Genomic DNA, 18781 nt, shown 5'->3' on the forward strand with positions numbered 1-18781 from the left:
GGCCTGCTTAAGCAGGATCAATACAGAGGACAGATCCATTAGTGTGCCACAGTGCAAGAGTAGGGTTAAGTACCACCCATTTTAGTCCATGTGAGGACTGCCTCATGTATCAATCATGTGCCAATCGAAACACAAACTAACGCGCAGCCTATAAAAATACTACCCACCTCACGTCTTGCACAAAGTGCACGGCTATTTCAGGTCATGTTGAACACTAGGGGATAATTGAAAACCTGGCACATAATGCAAAAAATAAAAAATTTTAAAAAAATGTTGTAAACTTGTCAGCATACTGTTCTATATCTCAGCATCCACCTCTTAATAAATTCAACTAAACGTCAACACACATGACCACATGTGCAGAAAGAGCCATGAAGACAAAGACTTTATGGCTAATTTCCACAAAACTGTATGTGTTCAAGTGAAAAAACACACAAACAACATACATTTACACACACCATAGCCACGCAAACACACGCACACAGCAAGAGAAAAAAAAATGCTACAATCAACATAATCACACAGAAATGAGTCGGGATTTCGTTTCTTCTGAAAGGCGATTAGAAGAGCAAAAGACCCATTTTCATAGATTAAATATGATTTCCATTTATATCTAATGCTTCACTGAAGCAACCCCCACATTGTGGCTAATGGGGGAAAGCTAATCTTGATAATGAGAATCAGTGTATGTACTCTTACAACTTGGGAAATGCAAGCTGCCTCTTAAATCCTTAGTTCTTTATTTGTAACCAATATCTGCATCTATGAAGCAGTCTTTAAGTTTGTGAAAAAAATAAGTAACGCCTTATGGCAATAAATATAAACCAGATTTTACACTTGCTGTAAAGCCACTTTGTATGATTGCAAGAACACATGAGCAATTTCTACACTGCATTATCTATGAAACTCGAGCCTACTTACCAGCCTCTGAGCTTATATGCCTCAGGGATGTCTGGGTTGATCATAAGAGTACTGCTGAAGGATGCAGAGAGTGACCGGCCTCCAAAGTCTGAAAGCTTTGCCCCTTTAATGGCAATGACAGGTTGGCTAGATCCGTCAAACTTTTCTGCCTATGAAAAGAAAGAAAGACATACAATATTTAATTTGCTTTCTCCTTCACTTTTACAAACTGACAACATCAGATATCCGTGTTTTTGGACAAAGAGATCTTTTATGGTTTTAAATAAATATGGGCAGAGGTTCATCAAAAGATTTAGAAAATCCCTGTCCACAAAGGACAAGGCAGAAAATCAATATTGGATGCCCACGATCTTCAGGCCGGCGGCTCCACATTAAAAACAGGCATGAGACGGTCATGGAAATTACTCCATAGGCTCAGGAACACTTCCTCAAATTGTCTGAACAGTTTGCCATGCCATTTACAAATTCAGGTTAAAGCTCTCTCGCGAAGAAGAAGCCATTTGTGAACATTCAGAAACACTGCTGTCTTCTCTGGGCCAAAGCTCATTTAAAATGGACCGAGACAAACAGGGAAGCTGTTCTGTGGTCAGAAGAATCTAAATTAGAAATTATTTTTGTAAAACATGCATGCTGTGTCACTGGACTAAAGGGGAGAAGAACCATCCAGCTTGTTATCAGCACTTAGATCAAAAACCTGCACCTCTGAATGTATAGGGGTGCACGAGTGCCTGTGGAATTGGCAGCTTGTACGTCTGGGAGGATGCCATCAATGCTGAAAGGTACATACAGGCTTTAGAGCAACATATGTGCTATATATGTTTGTTTGTTTTTTAATTTGCATATTTTAGAAAGACTAGGCTAAAACACATACTGCAGATATTACAACAGCCTGGCTTCATAGCAGAAAAAGGTTGGTGTTGAGCTGACCTGCCTGCAATACACATATTTCACCAACTGAAAACATTTGGAGCATCATAAAAAGAAAAGTACAACAAAGAAGACCCAGGACTGTCGAGCAGCTCGAGTCCTATATTAGACAAACACGGGACAACGATTCTCTCCCAAACAGCTGGTCTCAGTTCTGAGACGTTTACAGAGTGTTGTTAAAAAAGAAAGGACACTACACAGTGGTTAAACATGGCCCTGTGTCAAGATGTTGAGTTATACTGATACTATCAAATTCAAAATGATTCCCCCCCAATCTCTCAGTTTGAACATTTGATTATGAGACTTGCATATAATTTTATCTATGTTTTTAATGTACATTTTACACAGCATCCCCACTTTATATTTTTATCGTTTTGGTTACGTGGTTTCATTTTGGGTTCAATTAGTTTTACCATAACTTTAAATTGTTTTTGCCTTAAAACTAGAAACTAAAGATTACAAGAGGTCTGATTTCCCCCAGTAGTGGCAGCAGCAGGGTAAAAAAAAAAAAAAAAAAAGAAGTAAATAAATAAAAATCAAATGTCAAACATAATTTGCCTTCTAACAAGATAAAACTATAAACACACTTGCTGTTCAGCTCATAAAACCAAAGAAAGAAGAGCAGCGCAATAGTAAAGCTATCATATATAGGGGAAAATATCCCCAACACTTGATTTTTGGCAATTCTATTGTTCTTTATAAACTATACGTCTTGTGCAGTTCTCTGAATCCCCCTGGAAAATGTGTAACTGTCGAACAAATACAGGGAACGCTGCTTCTTGTCTGGAGGAAAAGAATTGGTGGTGAACTCAGCGCAGTCCCTCTGAGCCACAGGTAAAAATCAACTGCAAGAGCACGCTTACTTTATCACACAGTGACAGGAAATGTAGTCAATAACTTCAAATCTATCGCCTTCTATCACGCAACATGCACACTGTTAAATCAGTGCTCAGAGCTGTTCACCTGTGACCACCGAGTGCACTGAAGAACCTTTTTCATTCAACGCCTTTCTGACATAATTCTAACCAAAAACGAAGGATTAAAAGCTACACACAAGGATGATTTAGCGTAGGCATTTGCTTTACAAGTCAATGGGCTCTGGCTTTAGACCAGTACCTATCATTTACACCAACTACTTTTATCCCTCCTACGTAGAATAAAACCATCTGCTTAAATTTAGTTCAGGTAACAATTAATTTTTGGAAAGAAAATTGTTCTGAGAAGAAAGCTTTAACATGTTGATGCACTGAAAACCTGTTAATGACTTTCACCACTTATTTGAAAACTCTAGACACACGTTCCATTACACATTTTGTACTTTTTGTCAAGTCTATACTCACTTCCTCTCCCCACAGTGTGACAGTCACCACCTTCCCAGACATATCCATCAGACTGAGTGTTCTCTTAGACACTTCACGGTTGGACTTGGTTGTCAGGCGGGATATGTCGTCCACACTCTTGCACACTCCAATTACATCTGTAAAAGGATATACACAACAGAGAGCATTTGTTTTTCTATTCCGCATCCTTGTGATTCACAGCCTACAGCAGAGTTACAAGTATCTAGCACAAAACACATAACATAAAAACAACAACACACAAACAAATAAATACTGTGTCTGATTTGGTTTTTTCCATACACAATTACATCCACACACAGAGGTCATTCCATGTCCCACAGCTTACGGCACAAATTGGCACTTGGCGATTCATTCATGACGTCAGAGGCCAGCATGCCAGGAACTTGCATCCATAATATTGGAGAGAAATCAGTAAAGGGCTTTAACTGACTAACGCAATCAAGCACAGCAAACTGGAAGAGATGATCTATAATGGTACAGCACTGGCATCTCCATCAGCAGTCATTTTTAAACTCCGAGGATTTTAAACACATTTAACCACTACAAAACTTCTTGATGCTACCTAGCAGGCAGAAGAGAAGTTACTCAAAAAGCAATTTCCATTGAAAGAATTACAAGCCAGCTTCTTATTACCGCCTCGCTTTACCTATGCCAGCAGGTTCTCATTTTCTTACCATAGGGCCCAAAGTCAATCTGCACTACAGGCCATTACTGTCATCAGGTTTATTAATACCACTTTTATCTGTCTGCTCGTATAGTGTAATTACCTCAACCTCCCAGCATATCCAGTTCGACTTTCCAATTCAGACTTTATTCTCACCTTATGATCACTTATTATTGGGCGCTCGGGAACCCCTCAGTTGGAGCTGGGCTCGGAACACCGGCTGGTTGATTTGTGCTTTTTGTAATACACAGTAGTTAAGAGAAATGTAATGCGTTTAGGCCTCACATAGTCACCTGCAGTTTGGTGAACAGTTTGCTCACCGATTGAAAATTACATTAATGCTCCCCTGTGCACTGCGTTATGCAATTCTGCTCTATTGTTCCGGTTACATAAGACAACATCAGAATTAATGTCTCATGAAATAGATTGGGGAAACATGGCTACCATTTAAAAATATCATCCTCCTAAAGTACTGCTGTATAAGAGGGCGTAAAATGTCAATCGCAACGATTTAGATATGCCCATTCTGAATAATCAAGCTTCTACCGAATGGTTTCCCAATATCAAAAGTCAAATGATTTAAAAATAATGTAAAAAAATGATTGCATGTGTTCTTAGAAACATGCTCTCTTTCATGACAGGTGTAGCAAGCTGTATGCAATATTTTGTACTCAGCATAGTGAAGGATTTCTTTTCAGAATTAATTTTAGCCAGTTGAGACTTTCCAAAATCTTTTAATGAAAAAAATCCTGATGTACCTTTACGATTTTTTGCTGCACTGATTATTGTGCTTCTCTTAATTACCGACTGCTTGATTGCGCAGCCAATTCCTAGGTGAGGTTGTGTCTCTCTCTGTCACAAACCATTTGTCTGATGAAAGTCTTGCACCAATACAAATTAATTCATTGCATGTTAGATTATGTCTTCAACTTCTGAGGTACTCAAACACACATGACACACCTCTCTCATGTGATAGATGTCCAGTTTTTTTTTCTCTGTACTTTTTGGGGGACATGTTGGAAGGATTAAGAGGCTTTAATGAAATGAATGGATATTGTCTGACGAGAAGAATTGGTGAACAGATCGGCCTTTGCCATATATTTATGAGGACTACAGGCTAAATTTTTATGTCTATACAGCGCGTCTTCTTAACAGTATTGCACTTTGAGAGTTTCAACCTGCCAGCTTCACTCACTGGACTTTGCAAATACCCACAAACACACTGACAAATCAAAACATAAACTATCACAAGTCTAATTTTCAGCAGGAAAACCAGACTTGAGTTTTTTGCTGATAATATTTCAGGAATATGCAAAGGCACTTTTGACTTATTTTTCACACAAAATGCCATTTATTTGCAGTTAAAGGCTGCAGGCTGTTTATCAGTTCACCTCAAAATAAACTGTGCGAACAAGAGATGGAACAGACACAGTTATGCGGGACCTTAAAGACGCATTCTGGGTTCAGAAATTCCGGTCTAGATTGTTACTTCTGCTCCTTACCAACAATAGCATCTTTGTCTCTGTTCTCCAGGTCGCCGATAGAGACAAAGTCACATTGCACCATGGGAACATCACAGCTGTCCTCACAGGGGATAATGGTGGACTCGCCATTGAGTGTCATCTCATAGTCATTCTTTACTGATGTGTACTGCTTGTTGGCGAGCTTAAGGGAGCCCTTGGAGATGTAGTAGACCTGGCCCACACAGATGGATGAACCACATGTTAATCAGAGATCTGGGTAGCATTTCACCTGACTGAATGGAGCAAACAAGATAGGACTTCAGGCAGTCAGTGGGAGGGAGGGGGTGATCAACAAAGGCTGGCAGATGATCATAAGCAGCTTATTGTATGGGTACAGTGCAGCCAGATGACTCATTCATAGTCTCTGTGGTTTTAACTCACAAAGTACTGGCAGCTGTTGATAGCACAATCTACAGCCAAATCAGACTTTGACGGCGCAGTAAAAAGGCGGTTTTGGCATAATAATTAGGACATATTGAATCATTATCTGAAGGAACATCTCACCTTGCCAGCCTCAATAAGACTGTAGAACTTGTCCACTTCTTGGTTGAAACCAGTCACTCGTATCTCTCCCTGTGGAAAAATATAAATGTTTAATTTAAAACAAAAAACATACGTCCAAATGGTTTCTAAATCAGGAGATGTTTGGTGGGAGGTTTTTTTTGTTTTGTTTTTTTAAACACAAAAATTAACAGTCAGAGTACAAATACACTTACACTCTCATCAACAATCTCCATGGAGAAGAGCTTGCCATCCCCCCGAGAGTTGCTCCACGTACGAATGGAGCTCTTGTTGGTCACACGAGCGCGGATCGTCCACCTATTACAAAAAAGACGAATCTGAGCTTATCGTTTCCGCATTCTTCATTTTTTGGGCACCTTATGAGCCCAGATGTCAGCTCCACACACATGTAGGGATTCATGCACTTGGTATTGTGACCTTTTAAACATCTGCCCCTAGAAGACCTTTGCATAAATATCACTGAGCAACAACATCATTAAACCCGTTTAATTTACTTGCTTCTTGCAACAGGTTTTTACAGACATTTTGATTACCATTTAGAAAGAAAATAACAGATGTACTTTAATTAGCCTAATATTAAGTTAATTGTGCCAGCAGTATGAGCTCTGCACTGGCATTCCTCTGTAAGATTTGGTCGATGGTTAGTAGTGCCTGTGTTGGTTGCTGGAAAGGCTTGTGCAGTCTAACATGCATACATTCATATTGGGTTGTAGTCTCCTTAATCCATTTTAAGACTGAAACTGACCTTCCAAAAAGTTCTCCAAACACATGTGTTCCATGCAACACTGTCGTGTAAAGTCTTGGCTATTTAACATTTGTGTGTCACAGAACTGTGAACCTTAGAGTCATAATTACTTCCATCAGTCATGGCACCACAGCTGAAGCGATCAGTGAGAAGGGCCCCAGGATATGTCCAGAGTTTCCACCAATCACCATCAACACCCACGGCAAGTCCCCCTTCGTACCGAGCCCCACAAAGCCACCCCTCAGATCCCATCCTTATTCCAAAGTTATGGATCTGGACATCTGAATTCCGTTATCAGTATAATGGTACAGTGGTTAGCACTGCTGCCCCAGGGCAGCGAGGGTCCTGAGTATAAATTCAGGGAATCTGCACATTCTGTTCAAGTGGAGTCTTTCCGGTTACACAGCCCAAAGACAGTGTGATAAACACGGGTTTGGTTATTTTAAATTGGCCACCAATAGCTATGATAATTAAGGACTGAATTAAGGATTGAAATGTAATTGAAGTTTATACCTTCTACTTTATTTAGGGTTTAGCAAAAATACTGCAATAATGTTTAAGAATTGTCGGGCTCAAAATTACTGGATTAATGACTCAAAAGCAGTTTTAGTGCCAGCTGTTCCCTGGTTTTCTGCTATTTCATGACAAACAGCATCTCCCAAGTATTAATTTTGCATTTCCTAACTGCACTGACAAACAGCTGGTTTAATGATGGCCTCCTTTCCTCATATGAATACTTTTTTGGTTGACATTCAGTTTTTTTGCCATATGTACACAATGCCTTTTTGCTGACCCAGAAATATCAAATATATAGCATTTAAAGATTAACGTGACTGGCAAACATACTTACTTGGACTGGTAGGGGTTGAGGCTTGCAATGGGCACAACTTTGGAGCTTCCCCCTGGAGTATTTGGCATAACAGATGGAGCTTTCTTCCCAAAGTCTCTGTTTAAACCTCTGTTCACTGCTGAGGGAATGAGGAGAAAAATAAATGATCAATGAAGAGCAGTGATGAAGAGTCATGAGAGAGGCACATTATTCAGAAACAAATTACAAAAAGAAAAAAACCATCCAATTTCTTTGGATTGCAATTGCTTGATCACTGTAATTACCTCGTATCATGAGAAAGAAGTCCATCCCCCCAAAACCCAACAAAAACAACCCATTGACTTAAAAGTACATTTACCATCACTGACTCTTGAAACTAGCAAGCAGGAACAACTCAAACAGGAAACAAAAATCCTGTCAAGCCAAGTTGTTGGCGATGTGTGATCCAGCATTTTGGTGAGAAGGATGATTCACATTTCACAGAATCAGGGCAGAGTGTGAAATGCTATAACAAACTGGAGCTGCTCTTCCCCCGGAGAGCGGTGCTGCCTGACTTTGAGATTTTCCGTTTGAACAAGCGCTGCACATTTGATTTGTGTGCGTCTCACGCGGAGGATTAGAGTTCAAAGTGTCCACTTAAGTCCTCCCACGTTGCCAACCACTGCACTTCTGGTAATTAAGCCCCCAGATCAAGCAGCACACACAGAGAAACGAACAATGACTGTGCTGATGAGGAGGGTGGTTGCCACAACCTCAATTCCCACACGGCAGATTAGAGGGATGAATACCTGCTATGACACACTGGAAGGCAGCAAAACCCTTATGATAGCTGGACTGCACACCTCACCTGGTCCAACTTGTCCGCTATGCTGTGATATACTGCTCATCTCTGACATGATCAAGTGACACTGTTTCAAAAGCAAATTCAATACTTCATTCATCTCTTTCACACTCTCCTGCGAGTCTGCGTGTTTGTTCAGTAGCGTTTTCAGTCAAAGGAAGATAAACGTGGTGATTGACACACGCAGGCACAATCAGCTCTCCATCTAGACAAGCTCAAGTAGCTGTCGAATTTCATGATGCTACACAGTAACATGAAACAAGACAGTTGGAAGATGTGTGTCAATAATAGGACATTTGAGGCAAAAAGAAAAATATTTCACAATGGGGTTGTCAAAATTACTTAAGTCCTATAAATCTGTGGGTCACCCAGAATACCACAAAGCAACAGAAAAATGCTACCACCTGGTGGTCTTTTATGTACTACATGCTCAGTGTGTTTTTCTGTTCCCATATACAACCTCCAGAGCTGAAAATTGAAGTAAACATGGCAAAAGTTGAAGTTCCTCCAGGTGCCACTTGAGGCTGGTCAAAAAACTGAGTCAAGTTTAAATGCCCAATTCTGCAGCATTAAAAAAAGAAAAGACAAAAATCCTATGCAGCACTCTACCTCCTGAGCTACACCCTACCCCTCGTACAAAAAAGATTTTGATCACCAAGGAAAGTTTCCCCATTTACAACAACTCTGAATGGAATTTTTTTTTTTACATAACTCAACCACCTGGATAGTTGTATTAGGGGGTAACACCACAGTGATTGGCAGGTGTACCAACACAGGCAGCTGCAGTTGACTGGAATCTACTAGGCCTCATCCACTACTCTGAATCATAAAAATTGAACCTTTTTACGTTATGTGCACTGTCTGAGCCATTTGGAGCGTTTTTAATGGATTATTGGATTAATATTATAGCTTTGTGCTTCAGTTTAGGCGAGTGAAATTCCAGCATTTTTATTGTCCCTTTCTTGGCACTAATGAGCCAGTGGGTCTGTGAGTTGCACTCAGTTTATGAATGCCGCGTGCTAGTATTACTACCGTATTTCCCAGACTACAAAGCGCACCTGAATATTAGCCGCACAAGCTAAAATCAGGGGAAAATCCTGTTTTGTACATACATTAGCCGCACCTGACTAAAAGCCGCAGGTGTTTCAATGTTGACTTATCATATGTAAGAGAATATGCACAAAGCGAATTGTCAGGAAAGAGATGGCTGTTTGGAGACACACCCCTTTTATTAATATTTTTAAAAACAAGTTATGGGTTCATATTTGCATAACTTTTTAGGTATATGTACAAGCAGCGGTAATTACAAGTACGAAACATGTACTGTGCTTCATAAACGAGTAACAAATGTAGTACATAACAATAACCTACAGCACACCAGAAAAATTGATTCGGACTACCTTTTAGGCTCAGGTGCAGTGACACGGCTTTAACAAGAAGAAAAGTCAGTCATTCACCACCATCTTTCTGCGCACTAAAACCACCAAAGTCCTCTTCTCCAGTGTCGGATACGAACAGGCTCAGGATGGCTATGTCATCCACTCTCTGCTTCTTTCCTTCGTTGTCACTTTCAAAACCAAACAAATCCTCGTTGTCAGTGTTGGAGTTGAACACCCTCAGAAGGGCCGTGGCGGTGTCCTCCTCTCCATCATGCAGCAGTCCAGCCCTTCGAAATCCGTTGGTGATCATGGATGTTTTCACACTTTTCCACGTTGTCAGAATCCACCGTTGGAGTAGAGCATAACTTGCTTTTCGAACGTGTAGCGCTACTTTGAAGTTTGTTTTTCGGGCTACTTCGTACGGCACTATGTTGCCTGGCGGATGGACATGTGACCAACATACCACTCTTGAACCCCGATACTGTGTGTCTAATCACATGTCCTCTTCCGCCAGGCAACGTAGTGCCGTACAACAGCGGAACAAACAAAACAAATCCTCTTACGATATCACAAAAATCATGGACAACCCATAGAAAAGCCGCACCTGACAAAGCTTGTGCAAAAAGTAGCGGCTTATAGCCCGACAATAACGGTAGATACATTAAAAATCTCTCTTTCATCCAAATAAAGGTAACTTCTGACAGTGTTAGACCTTCAAAATGTGGAATCCAAAGCCAATGGGTGATGTCATAATGACCCCCACACCAGGGTTTTACTAGTTTTGCAATTTTCATTAGTTTTTATTTTTATTTAGTTTTGACTTCAGATTTTCAATTTTATATCAGTTTTAATTAGTTTTTACCAATTGTTTGCTAGTTTAGTTTAGATTTTTTGAAAATCCTTAGTTTCAGTTTAGTTTTGATTAGTTTCAGTTATAGTTTTAGTTGTGTTTGCAATAATTAAGTGTAACAAAATCCCAGTTTCATCATATCAGTCATTCTCTTCTGCTTATCCTTGGGTATGTTGCTATTCCAGCTACCATACCCTGCACCCTGGACAGGTCCCTGTCTGTCACAGGGCTAACATGCAGAGACAGACAACTCACATTCCCACCTATGGGTTCTTTAAATAAATAAATAAATAAAGGCAGATGAACAACCATTGATACCAGGCAACTATAAAACGTTTATCTTGGCCCCAATGAGACTATTAACTCTTTCAGCACCGGGTGTTCGTAATTGTGGTTCAAGTGAATTGACTCACACAGTTATGTAGATATCCCCGTCCTGTTGTCTCGGGATGCATCACGCTGCCTTGCCTGGGGTTAGCTTCTGTTTTCTGGGGATGAGGGTTGAGTGTGCTCCCTTACCTTCTCAAAGTAAGCTAGGTTAGCCTTCTTGTGTGAGCTTTTCAAGTGCACTTTAAGGTTTGTGGGATTTTTTTCCCTTTAGAAATGTCCCTCATAATTTGTCTCTTTCCACTACAAGACACTTGCTTTATCCAAAACACAGTCATATTCAAAGTAATCCCAAATTGGACTCTGGCGCTTTCTCCCGACTTTTCCTGACATGATTCTGCACGTGGACGGAGCAGCAACACAGACGACTCGACTAACGTGCTGCCACCTGCTGGCATAATGAGACACAGCAAGAAAAAAAATCTGGAAACTAAACTTCATTTTCACCCTTGACTCTTGTATGACACGCACACATCAACGAAAACTAAACACATTTTTGCTATAAATTCAGTTAATTTTAGTTAGTTTTGTGAACACTCATTCCAGTTTTAGTTAGTTTTCCTTTTTTTGTTTTTATTTTTATTTCCGTTAACGAAAATGTTTTTTCACTTCTAGTTTTCGTTATTTCGTTAGTTTTCGTTAACGATAATAACCTTGCCCCCCACACACACACACACACAAATCTTAAGATTTCATTAATTTGAAATCATTTTCAAGATTAAAATAAACCTTTCACTCACCTTCATTTCTGTTCTGTGGCTGCAGCGGGGGTCGGTTTTCAGGGACAGGAGCTGACTGTGGGCCTTTGCCTTGCCCTGTAAGAAAGACCTGACATTAGTGTTACCCTGCAGTAACAGTATGACCCATTATGTGTGACTAATGCATCTCTAAATTAGTCCCACTTCATAAGCGTATTCACTGAGCACTGCTGTAATATCAATGAAGTATATTTCAAAGACTTACCCTCAGTGTAAGGAGTAGGGTCTCCTATTCTACCGGCAACATCTTTTGCAGGCTTAATGACATCAATTTCCAAAATGATTACTACTCGTCTGTAATGAGACATGTCCATTACGACAGAAAACAGCCCCCTGCTCCGTATTTATTCATATTTAAGTGTTTTTAAGGCCTGCTTGCTTCCATTAAGTCGAGAACGTTAAAAAAAAATATGCAGAAAATGTGTATACCTTCCATCCTTCAGTATATTGGTCACGTGTCTCTTCAGATTACAGATGCAGTTTGGGGCCAGTATGTTTTCCTCAGCCATATGGTTCAGCTGGGTGGAGAGCATGAATGCTGCAGACGGTTTAAGAGAGGAACGTCAGACAAGATTGACCCAGGTTCCCCCTACTTAAGAGCCTCTTGAGAGCAATAGCTTAGTGTTTAACCCCATGCAAGTAGTCAATTTAGTAGACCATCTTTTTAAAAAGCCAATTAAAATGTAATTTCATGTAAGAGATTTGTCAGAGAAAACTCGTGACTCTCAATAATTTAGAACAGATGGTTAAAATGGGTACATGAACATGTTTAAAACTTCAATGCAAAATACATCAGTGAAGAAACTTAATAAAAACCTTACATGACAGAGTGTGCCTTCCATCACTCATCATCACCCGAAAGCGAGAAGGACCATTTCCTCCATCAAGCTTGCGAATATTCTGAAAAACAATATATGAATAAAACTGTTCAATAAATTAAAAAAAAACATTATTTTTTCACCAGTATTGTGTCCCTTATGTAAACTTGCACATTCTGTGATTGCATTATTTAAAGTATAGAGGGTATTTAGTTATTGCCTATGGGCCTGTACTCCGTATTCCCAGATGCTTTTACAGTGAGATGGATTCAGTAAGGATGATTTTCCTGTAGTCTTTCCTCTTAAGTAAAGTCATTGCTCAGAGAGAGGTTTTAACTAAGAAACTGTAGCCTTTTGAAGTCTTATAGTGATTTGTCAGACCTGCCCCTTAAGAGGGCTCAGTCCCTAAAAAAATGTAACCGAATCTTTTACCATTTTTAAACATGTTTGAGCCCTTACAACATAACCACAGGAAAGTATGTGTTCAGGGGGAACTGTCAAGGGCCATCAAAACAAATTATAAGATATGAACGGAAAGACCTCAGTTTTATATTTAGATTTTTATAAATTCAGTAAAAAGGACTGCCACAAGTTGAACGTGGAATGAAGCGATAAACTCCCAACAGAGCATCCAACTGTGTGACTTGATTATTTACTTTTTCAGTAAATAATCGGAAAACCGACAGAAAATCCAGTGTCCCATTGTTTGTTTGTGCTCCTGTCACAGGCAATAACAGTCGAACCGACAGCAGTTTTTAATAGAGCTTTTCAGCCCTGTACATATATTTAACTACTAAGTTAAGAGGGCTCAAAACTGACGCAAAATCTCGACCCCACACACTACACATACTTTCAGGGACAGAAACCAGCTTGAAGATAAAACCGTGCAGGCCTCCATTAAAAGAAAGTTAGGTGGGGACTACGGATGGATTTTTCATGGAATGACCTAGAACTAATCCAGCTTTGTTTTGCAGAACTCATCCCATCTCATTTAAATATATGTGGTTGTTGACGGAATGGTGTAATATTAAATATACATTTTCAAAAAAAATAAATAATTAAATAAGCTGTTACTCACCACCAACTGAAGCACTGCGTCGCTGACACCGGTGCCATTTGAAAGAGCCTATAAATACAAACACGTTCAGATAATAAATTCTACATTTAATAGAACTATTGTCGAAAACAAAACCTTTCCCTCCTTGACTTTAACACATTTTGCTACAATCACAGTTTTTAGAAGACACAAACGTAAATAACCGCTAATATCAAATTAAGCTACTGTCGAACAACGTTCGCAGTTCCGATTACAGCGGATGCAAAAATATGCAAACAAATGTACTATAGCGAACAACTCCACCTAAACAAAGACGCCATTAAGTAGACGGCGCCAATTTACATTGAGCTTCTACAGCTTGCAGTATTAAACAGCGTAATATTTATGCTGTAGAAATAAACCATACCTCTATTGTTCCCTCCGAGAGTTTCGTCATGGCTGACAAAGGGTGATTTTAGCTACCACAACAAAAGAAAAATATCTGAAAGTTTTAACAAGACAGAATCTCAGTACTACTAGCACTGACAGTAAGCAACAAAATTATGACCGTGGCGCCAACAGCTTGTAACAACGCGCCAAGGCGCGTATGCGCTGCCACGACTTCCGTTTCCGTTTACAGATCTGCTTTCAGTTTAGTCGTTCTAAACATTGTGCCTCTGCGTGTCTTGGTTATACTGAAAACTGATCAGAGATCAGCTTCGCTAAAGTCACCGCCACAGTGACGTGACGTCAGGCGGGTTTCGTGGTGCCTTCCTATTTATAGGAAACTATGATACTTCAGACTTTACCGTAACATTTTTTGTAAGATACGAAGAAATCCCTTAAGGAACATAGATTTGACAACATTATGTTAATATTTTTATTTGCCAAAAAACCCCCCCAAAAAAACAACTGTAATGTTAACTGAACATCTGCTTCTTATTTAGGAAGATCGTGTCCGTCAAGTCTTTTTCATAACAATCACAAAACTTAAAATGGTGAGGTAGAAGATACCAGTTCATTACCTGAAAAGAAGAGGCAAAGACAATTATCCACAGCAAGAAATTGCTGAGACAATATATGTAAGAATGCTCCCTACCACTGATTTCGTCATTACATTTTCCCAGTTTTAGAAATGCAACAACTTACAACAACCTTTTTCTTTTAAAGATATGTCATTTTGAAAACAGAAAGGTTTTCGCCACAACTTCACCTACTTCCAAGCTGCATGGTGAAAAACAAGGATCTGAAAAAGTCAGCGTTTCAGTCTGTAGCCAGGGTCATCCACAGGCCGAAACGCATTGGTCAAGTAATAAAGTTGTAGTCTTAGTGTTGCTGAAGCTTCGACCTGTTTTCACGATGTGTCACAATGAAACTCATAAGCATGACGTGTAATTCAAATCAGTTCAGTTTATTGAGTCATTACATCAAACCATCCACTACACATACTGATTCAGTAATAATCTGACACTGTAACCAATTTACTTTGTGTTGAGATCAAAATGTATGTGCCATCAAATTGAAATAGGCTCAGTATAAGCAACAATGACTATACTTTTTTTGTTTAATTATTATTTTTGACAAGGATGTCTCATCTAATAGCAACTATATTATTTTAAAGAAATACTCGAGTTTTGGGCTCCCCATTTTGTTCACAGAATCAGTTTTCACAAATATTTTGATTAAGCTAACTAATAGTCTTTCCTATAATAAATGTAATGGTCAGAGTCCCTGGAAGAGCTGTAAAGGGTTTTAGTCCTTACTTAGGTGGGCCTCCAAATTGGGCCCCATCATTCTTGTCAGTGGGAAATCCCACTTTATCCTTGCTTCCAAATTCCCCTTTCTGTAGGACAGGAGCTCCAGGATTGGGGTTGTTGATTACACCCATAAAAATCGGTATTTTAGTTACATCATGCATAAGTGCAAAGAAGAAGGGTTGGCTGAGTTGGAAAACTGGATTGGATGCCCTTGAAATAACCACAGTAGTAGCTGCAGCTGCCTCTGCACCATCCTCATTTATCTCCATGCTGGACTTATGCATTACACTGGACACCAGCAGAGGGCCATCTGAAATCTCAGCCAAGTTGGGAGAAGAAAATATCTCACCAAGGCCTAACAAAGAGCACAGAGTATAAGGTCAGTTCATGGGTTAAATGTCGCTACCTTTATCTCACACAAAGTCCAGTAGTTTCATGAAGCAATACTGTAATGTATAAGTCGTAAATTAACACTAAGTTCACAGAAAACAGGTCTTACCCAATTTGATAAAGACATCTTTTAACTCTTGAGCATACTCTAGTTTGAATTTGGGGACTTTTACTTGAACTGCCCTCTCTTTGGGCAGTCGATTATACAGGTTAGAGACATCGATCTTTGCAGCAAGTGAAGAGATATTTGTCTGCAAAGACATAGGCACGACCACCAACAAACTCATAGACTTCAGGAATGGGAAGCTCGCTACCTGCACAAAGAAAAAGAATGGCGCTTTAGTAAAATGGAGGGTATCCAAGGAATTAAATTTTCTCTTCAAACATTTGAGGTTTGAAAATATTTCTGTTTTACCTGAGCCTCCAGTTCATGATCAATGAAGAAACTCAAGGGATGTTTGGCATCTTCCATTACCTCTACATCAACCATGTGCTGTTCATCGAGATAGAACACACCTCTGGAGGTAAAGCGGGGATCAAATCGAGCTTTCCACTCTCCTGTGGGAGCAAAGGAGGGAGGATCTCGGTTTGAGATAGCAGCAAAATGTAAAACACTTCGGAACACAGTCAATTTCACTCGGGATTAGAGAGGAAACAGTATCTTATAAAATGGGCAGAATTTTACAAATACAGTGGCATTTAAAAATCTCACTCGCCTTTGAAATGGACGGCATTAATGAGCATGAGAAGCAGATTGGGAGGTAAAGCAGAAAGGAAGTCAGCTATCTTTCCTTGAGTTGCGTTCTCTACCCATGTGTTTATTTGCTCCAGATTCTCCAAGATTGCTGGTTCCGAGCGATAAAACCGGTGAGACTCATTGACAAATACTTCCTTCGGCTTAAACCCTAAAAAATATAAACATCCCGACTTTATTTCTCCTAAATACTCTCAGATCATCTTTAAGGTGTAACGAGAGAAATTGTTTTAAAATTTAAAGACACAATCTTCTCAGTCATAACCTTCACGCAGAAAGATACGTGTGGCAATGTGTAGATCACTGTTTTTGAGCTGCATCAAGATACTATGCAGAGACTGGTGGTAGCAGGGGAGAGTGTTTTCATGAAGATGATGCATCAGCAGTTCCCTCGTCTCATTTACAGCACCTGTAAAAAGAGAAGAAAAAGAGGGGCACAATTACTGGATGAGAAATATGGTGTTCTCTAGACAACAATAAACTAGGGTAAGTTGCTGACACAATTCATCAGATGTGGTAACACCATATAAAAATAACAACTCGCTTAGATAAAATATGATGCAGTAAAAGCACATTAAGAAGACATGCATACCTAAAGCCAGCTGGGAAAGGCCTAGTGTTATGCTTAAAGGAGATATGATAATATTTGGCTGCTCTGGCGTCATCTCCAGGTTCTGCAGCAGCTGCACACCCATTTTCTGAATGGCAGCAGCAACAATTTCCTTGGAATGTGGGTTTCTGCCAATAGACAGACAACCCCCATCATCTTCTTCTGTCGACAAGGCTCCGGTGGGCCCACTACTTGTTGTAGGTGGTTGATAGGATGTTGTAATTATAGAGGCTTCTGTAGTACCTGCGGATTCTGGCTGTGCTGTACTGCTGTGTCCTGTTTCCTATAGACACACATCAGAATTCCAAAGCTTATTATTTTCCAAGTTGTTAATTTAGGAGTCCAGAACCATGACCACGGAAAAACAAAAAGAAAGAAAAAAACTGCAAAAGCGTTTTGACTCTAACCTCCTCTGGTTTTGTAAGAGGCACCAGCGAGACTGGTTGATTTTCTTCCACCTCAGCATTCTGTTGAGCACAAAGGTAATATAGATTAACAATCGGCACAGGGACAGGACAAATTCATCCAGTATAATCTTAACAGTGATTTTTTTGAGATCTTTAAGAGGTTTACAGTGGCTCCTTGGCTACAGAGATAGATCAACAGGAGTGTCAGGCAGAGGTCCATTTCCTCACAATGCAACTGTGAAAGAGAAAATTAGGTTAACGGCAAAATTCTATATCCTGCTTAGATTTTATGGATCGACACAATTACCTTTCATGCTCACTGCAATTTAGCATGCTATGCGATAAAAATGAGTATGCCTCTGAAAGCACCATATTCACTCTTTCAGCTAATAGTTACAAGCTATTGAAAAAAGACATTAAGACACAACATTCCTCACCTTTATTTAGAATTACTTTGATGGATTGTCTGAAAGAATTGAGCACTTTCACTCTACCTACTTGCGCTCACTTTCAAAGGAAATCACCAGAAATGTGCCTAAAACACATGTGGATTTCAACCATAAATTGTGTACTTTCAAGTATTATTCAAGTTGCCAAAGTACATTATAATAGAGCAGATTAATCTCTAAATAATTATTTGCTTTACAAATATTTTGAAAACCATTTGTACTGTGGTATTTAAACATGGTATGGAAATCTAAATCAAATGTCAAAAAGGCATCAACTCGGATTGCAACATTACCTCCCTTGCAGACCTTATACATGAAAAATGTTAAAACAGTGATATTTTGTGTAATCGTTTAAGTTTCTAAAGTATTCAAATGTGCAGAAGTGTTTAAATATGTGAGTATGTCTTACCTTATATTTAAATTAGAAAAAAAACTTGCTGGCTTGTCCAAAAAAAGCGCAACTAAGTGCGGCGCATGTCAGGATTCCTGGGAGTAAGAGATTGGCATTTGCTCAGCAAACAGTTAAATATCAACTTAGATTGATTGGGGCCTCATTTAAGCCACTATTTGTTTGTAAATGTAGCTCCTGAAACTCTTGCAGGGTTAAATGTTGAAGCTAAACACAAGCAGCTATTTAGCACGTCAGTGGGGAGGTGATAATTTCATGACACATTTAAATCCAAAGGGAAACACGGCAACTTGTTGCAAAGGTCTGATTAATCCAGCTTTGTGTCCGTAAACAAAAACAAGTTGCTTATTTCAAAGTACTACATTTGATGTCAGAGAACACACCCCCACATTTCCCAGAAGCCCTGGATTTAATCCATGATTAACTTAAGATCTCAGGCAGCAA

At 39.5% G+C, this 18781-nt stretch overlaps 2 protein-coding genes across 4 annotated transcripts in view; both read right to left on the bottom strand.

Annotated features, from left to right (window-relative positions):
- Window positions 1-14257, bottom strand: part of rpa1 (replication protein A1) — a 31312-nt gene extending 17055 nt beyond the window's left edge. The window contains exons 1-12 of one of the 2 annotated variants that reach the window (XM_085131669.1): window positions 13989-14257; window positions 13604-13651; window positions 12529-12607; window positions 12137-12245; window positions 11913-12001; window positions 11690-11764; window positions 7514-7628; window positions 6113-6215; window positions 5901-5969; window positions 5376-5568; window positions 3189-3325; window positions 922-1070 (exon numbers count right to left, since the gene is read on the bottom strand). In XM_085131669.1, the coding sequence (XP_084987795.1) occupies window positions 922-1070; window positions 3189-3325; window positions 5376-5568; window positions 5901-5969; window positions 6113-6215; window positions 7514-7628; window positions 11690-11764; window positions 11913-12001; window positions 12137-12245; window positions 12529-12607; window positions 13604-13651; window positions 13989-14018 (1196 nt within the window). In that variant the 5' untranslated portion in view covers window positions 14019-14257. Of the gene's footprint in view, window positions 1-921; window positions 1071-3188; window positions 3326-5375; window positions 5569-5900; window positions 5970-6112; window positions 6216-7513; window positions 7632-11689; window positions 11765-11912; window positions 12002-12136; window positions 12246-12528; window positions 12608-13603; window positions 13652-13988 lie in introns of both variants that reach the window. The other variant, XM_085131668.1, reaches the window with a different exon arrangement.
- A 694-nt stretch (window positions 14258-14951) lies between these two features.
- Window positions 14952-18759, bottom strand: serpinf2b (serpin peptidase inhibitor, clade F (alpha-2 antiplasmin, pigment epithelium derived factor), member 2b). 2 transcript variants are annotated; one of them, XM_085131675.1, is made up of 10 exons: window positions 18338-18759; window positions 17917-18014; window positions 17646-17714; window positions 17480-17539; window positions 17055-17355; window positions 16728-16871; window positions 16425-16613; window positions 16124-16266; window positions 15818-16022; window positions 14952-15673 (listed from the first exon to the last, which is right to left on the bottom strand). In XM_085131675.1, the coding sequence occupies exons 3-10, from the start codon at window positions 17697-17699 to the stop codon at window positions 15321-15323; spliced, it is 1449 nt and encodes a 482-aa protein (XP_084987801.1). In that variant the 5' UTR covers window positions 17700-17714; window positions 17917-18014; window positions 18338-18759; the 3' UTR covers window positions 14952-15320. The 2 variants fall into 2 exon arrangements, with proteins under 2 accessions (XP_084987801.1, XP_084987800.1); XM_085131674.1 differs by lacking the exon at window positions 17917-18014 and having other exon boundaries at window positions 18338-18701.
- Between the last annotated feature and the right edge of the window lie 22 nt (window positions 18760-18781).

The sequence above is a fragment of the Neolamprologus multifasciatus genome, chromosome 14 (assembly GCF_963576455.1).
Source record: "Neolamprologus multifasciatus chromosome 14, fNeoMul1.2, whole genome shotgun sequence".
Taxonomy (NCBI): domain Eukaryota; kingdom Metazoa; phylum Chordata; class Actinopteri; order Cichliformes; family Cichlidae; genus Neolamprologus; species Neolamprologus multifasciatus.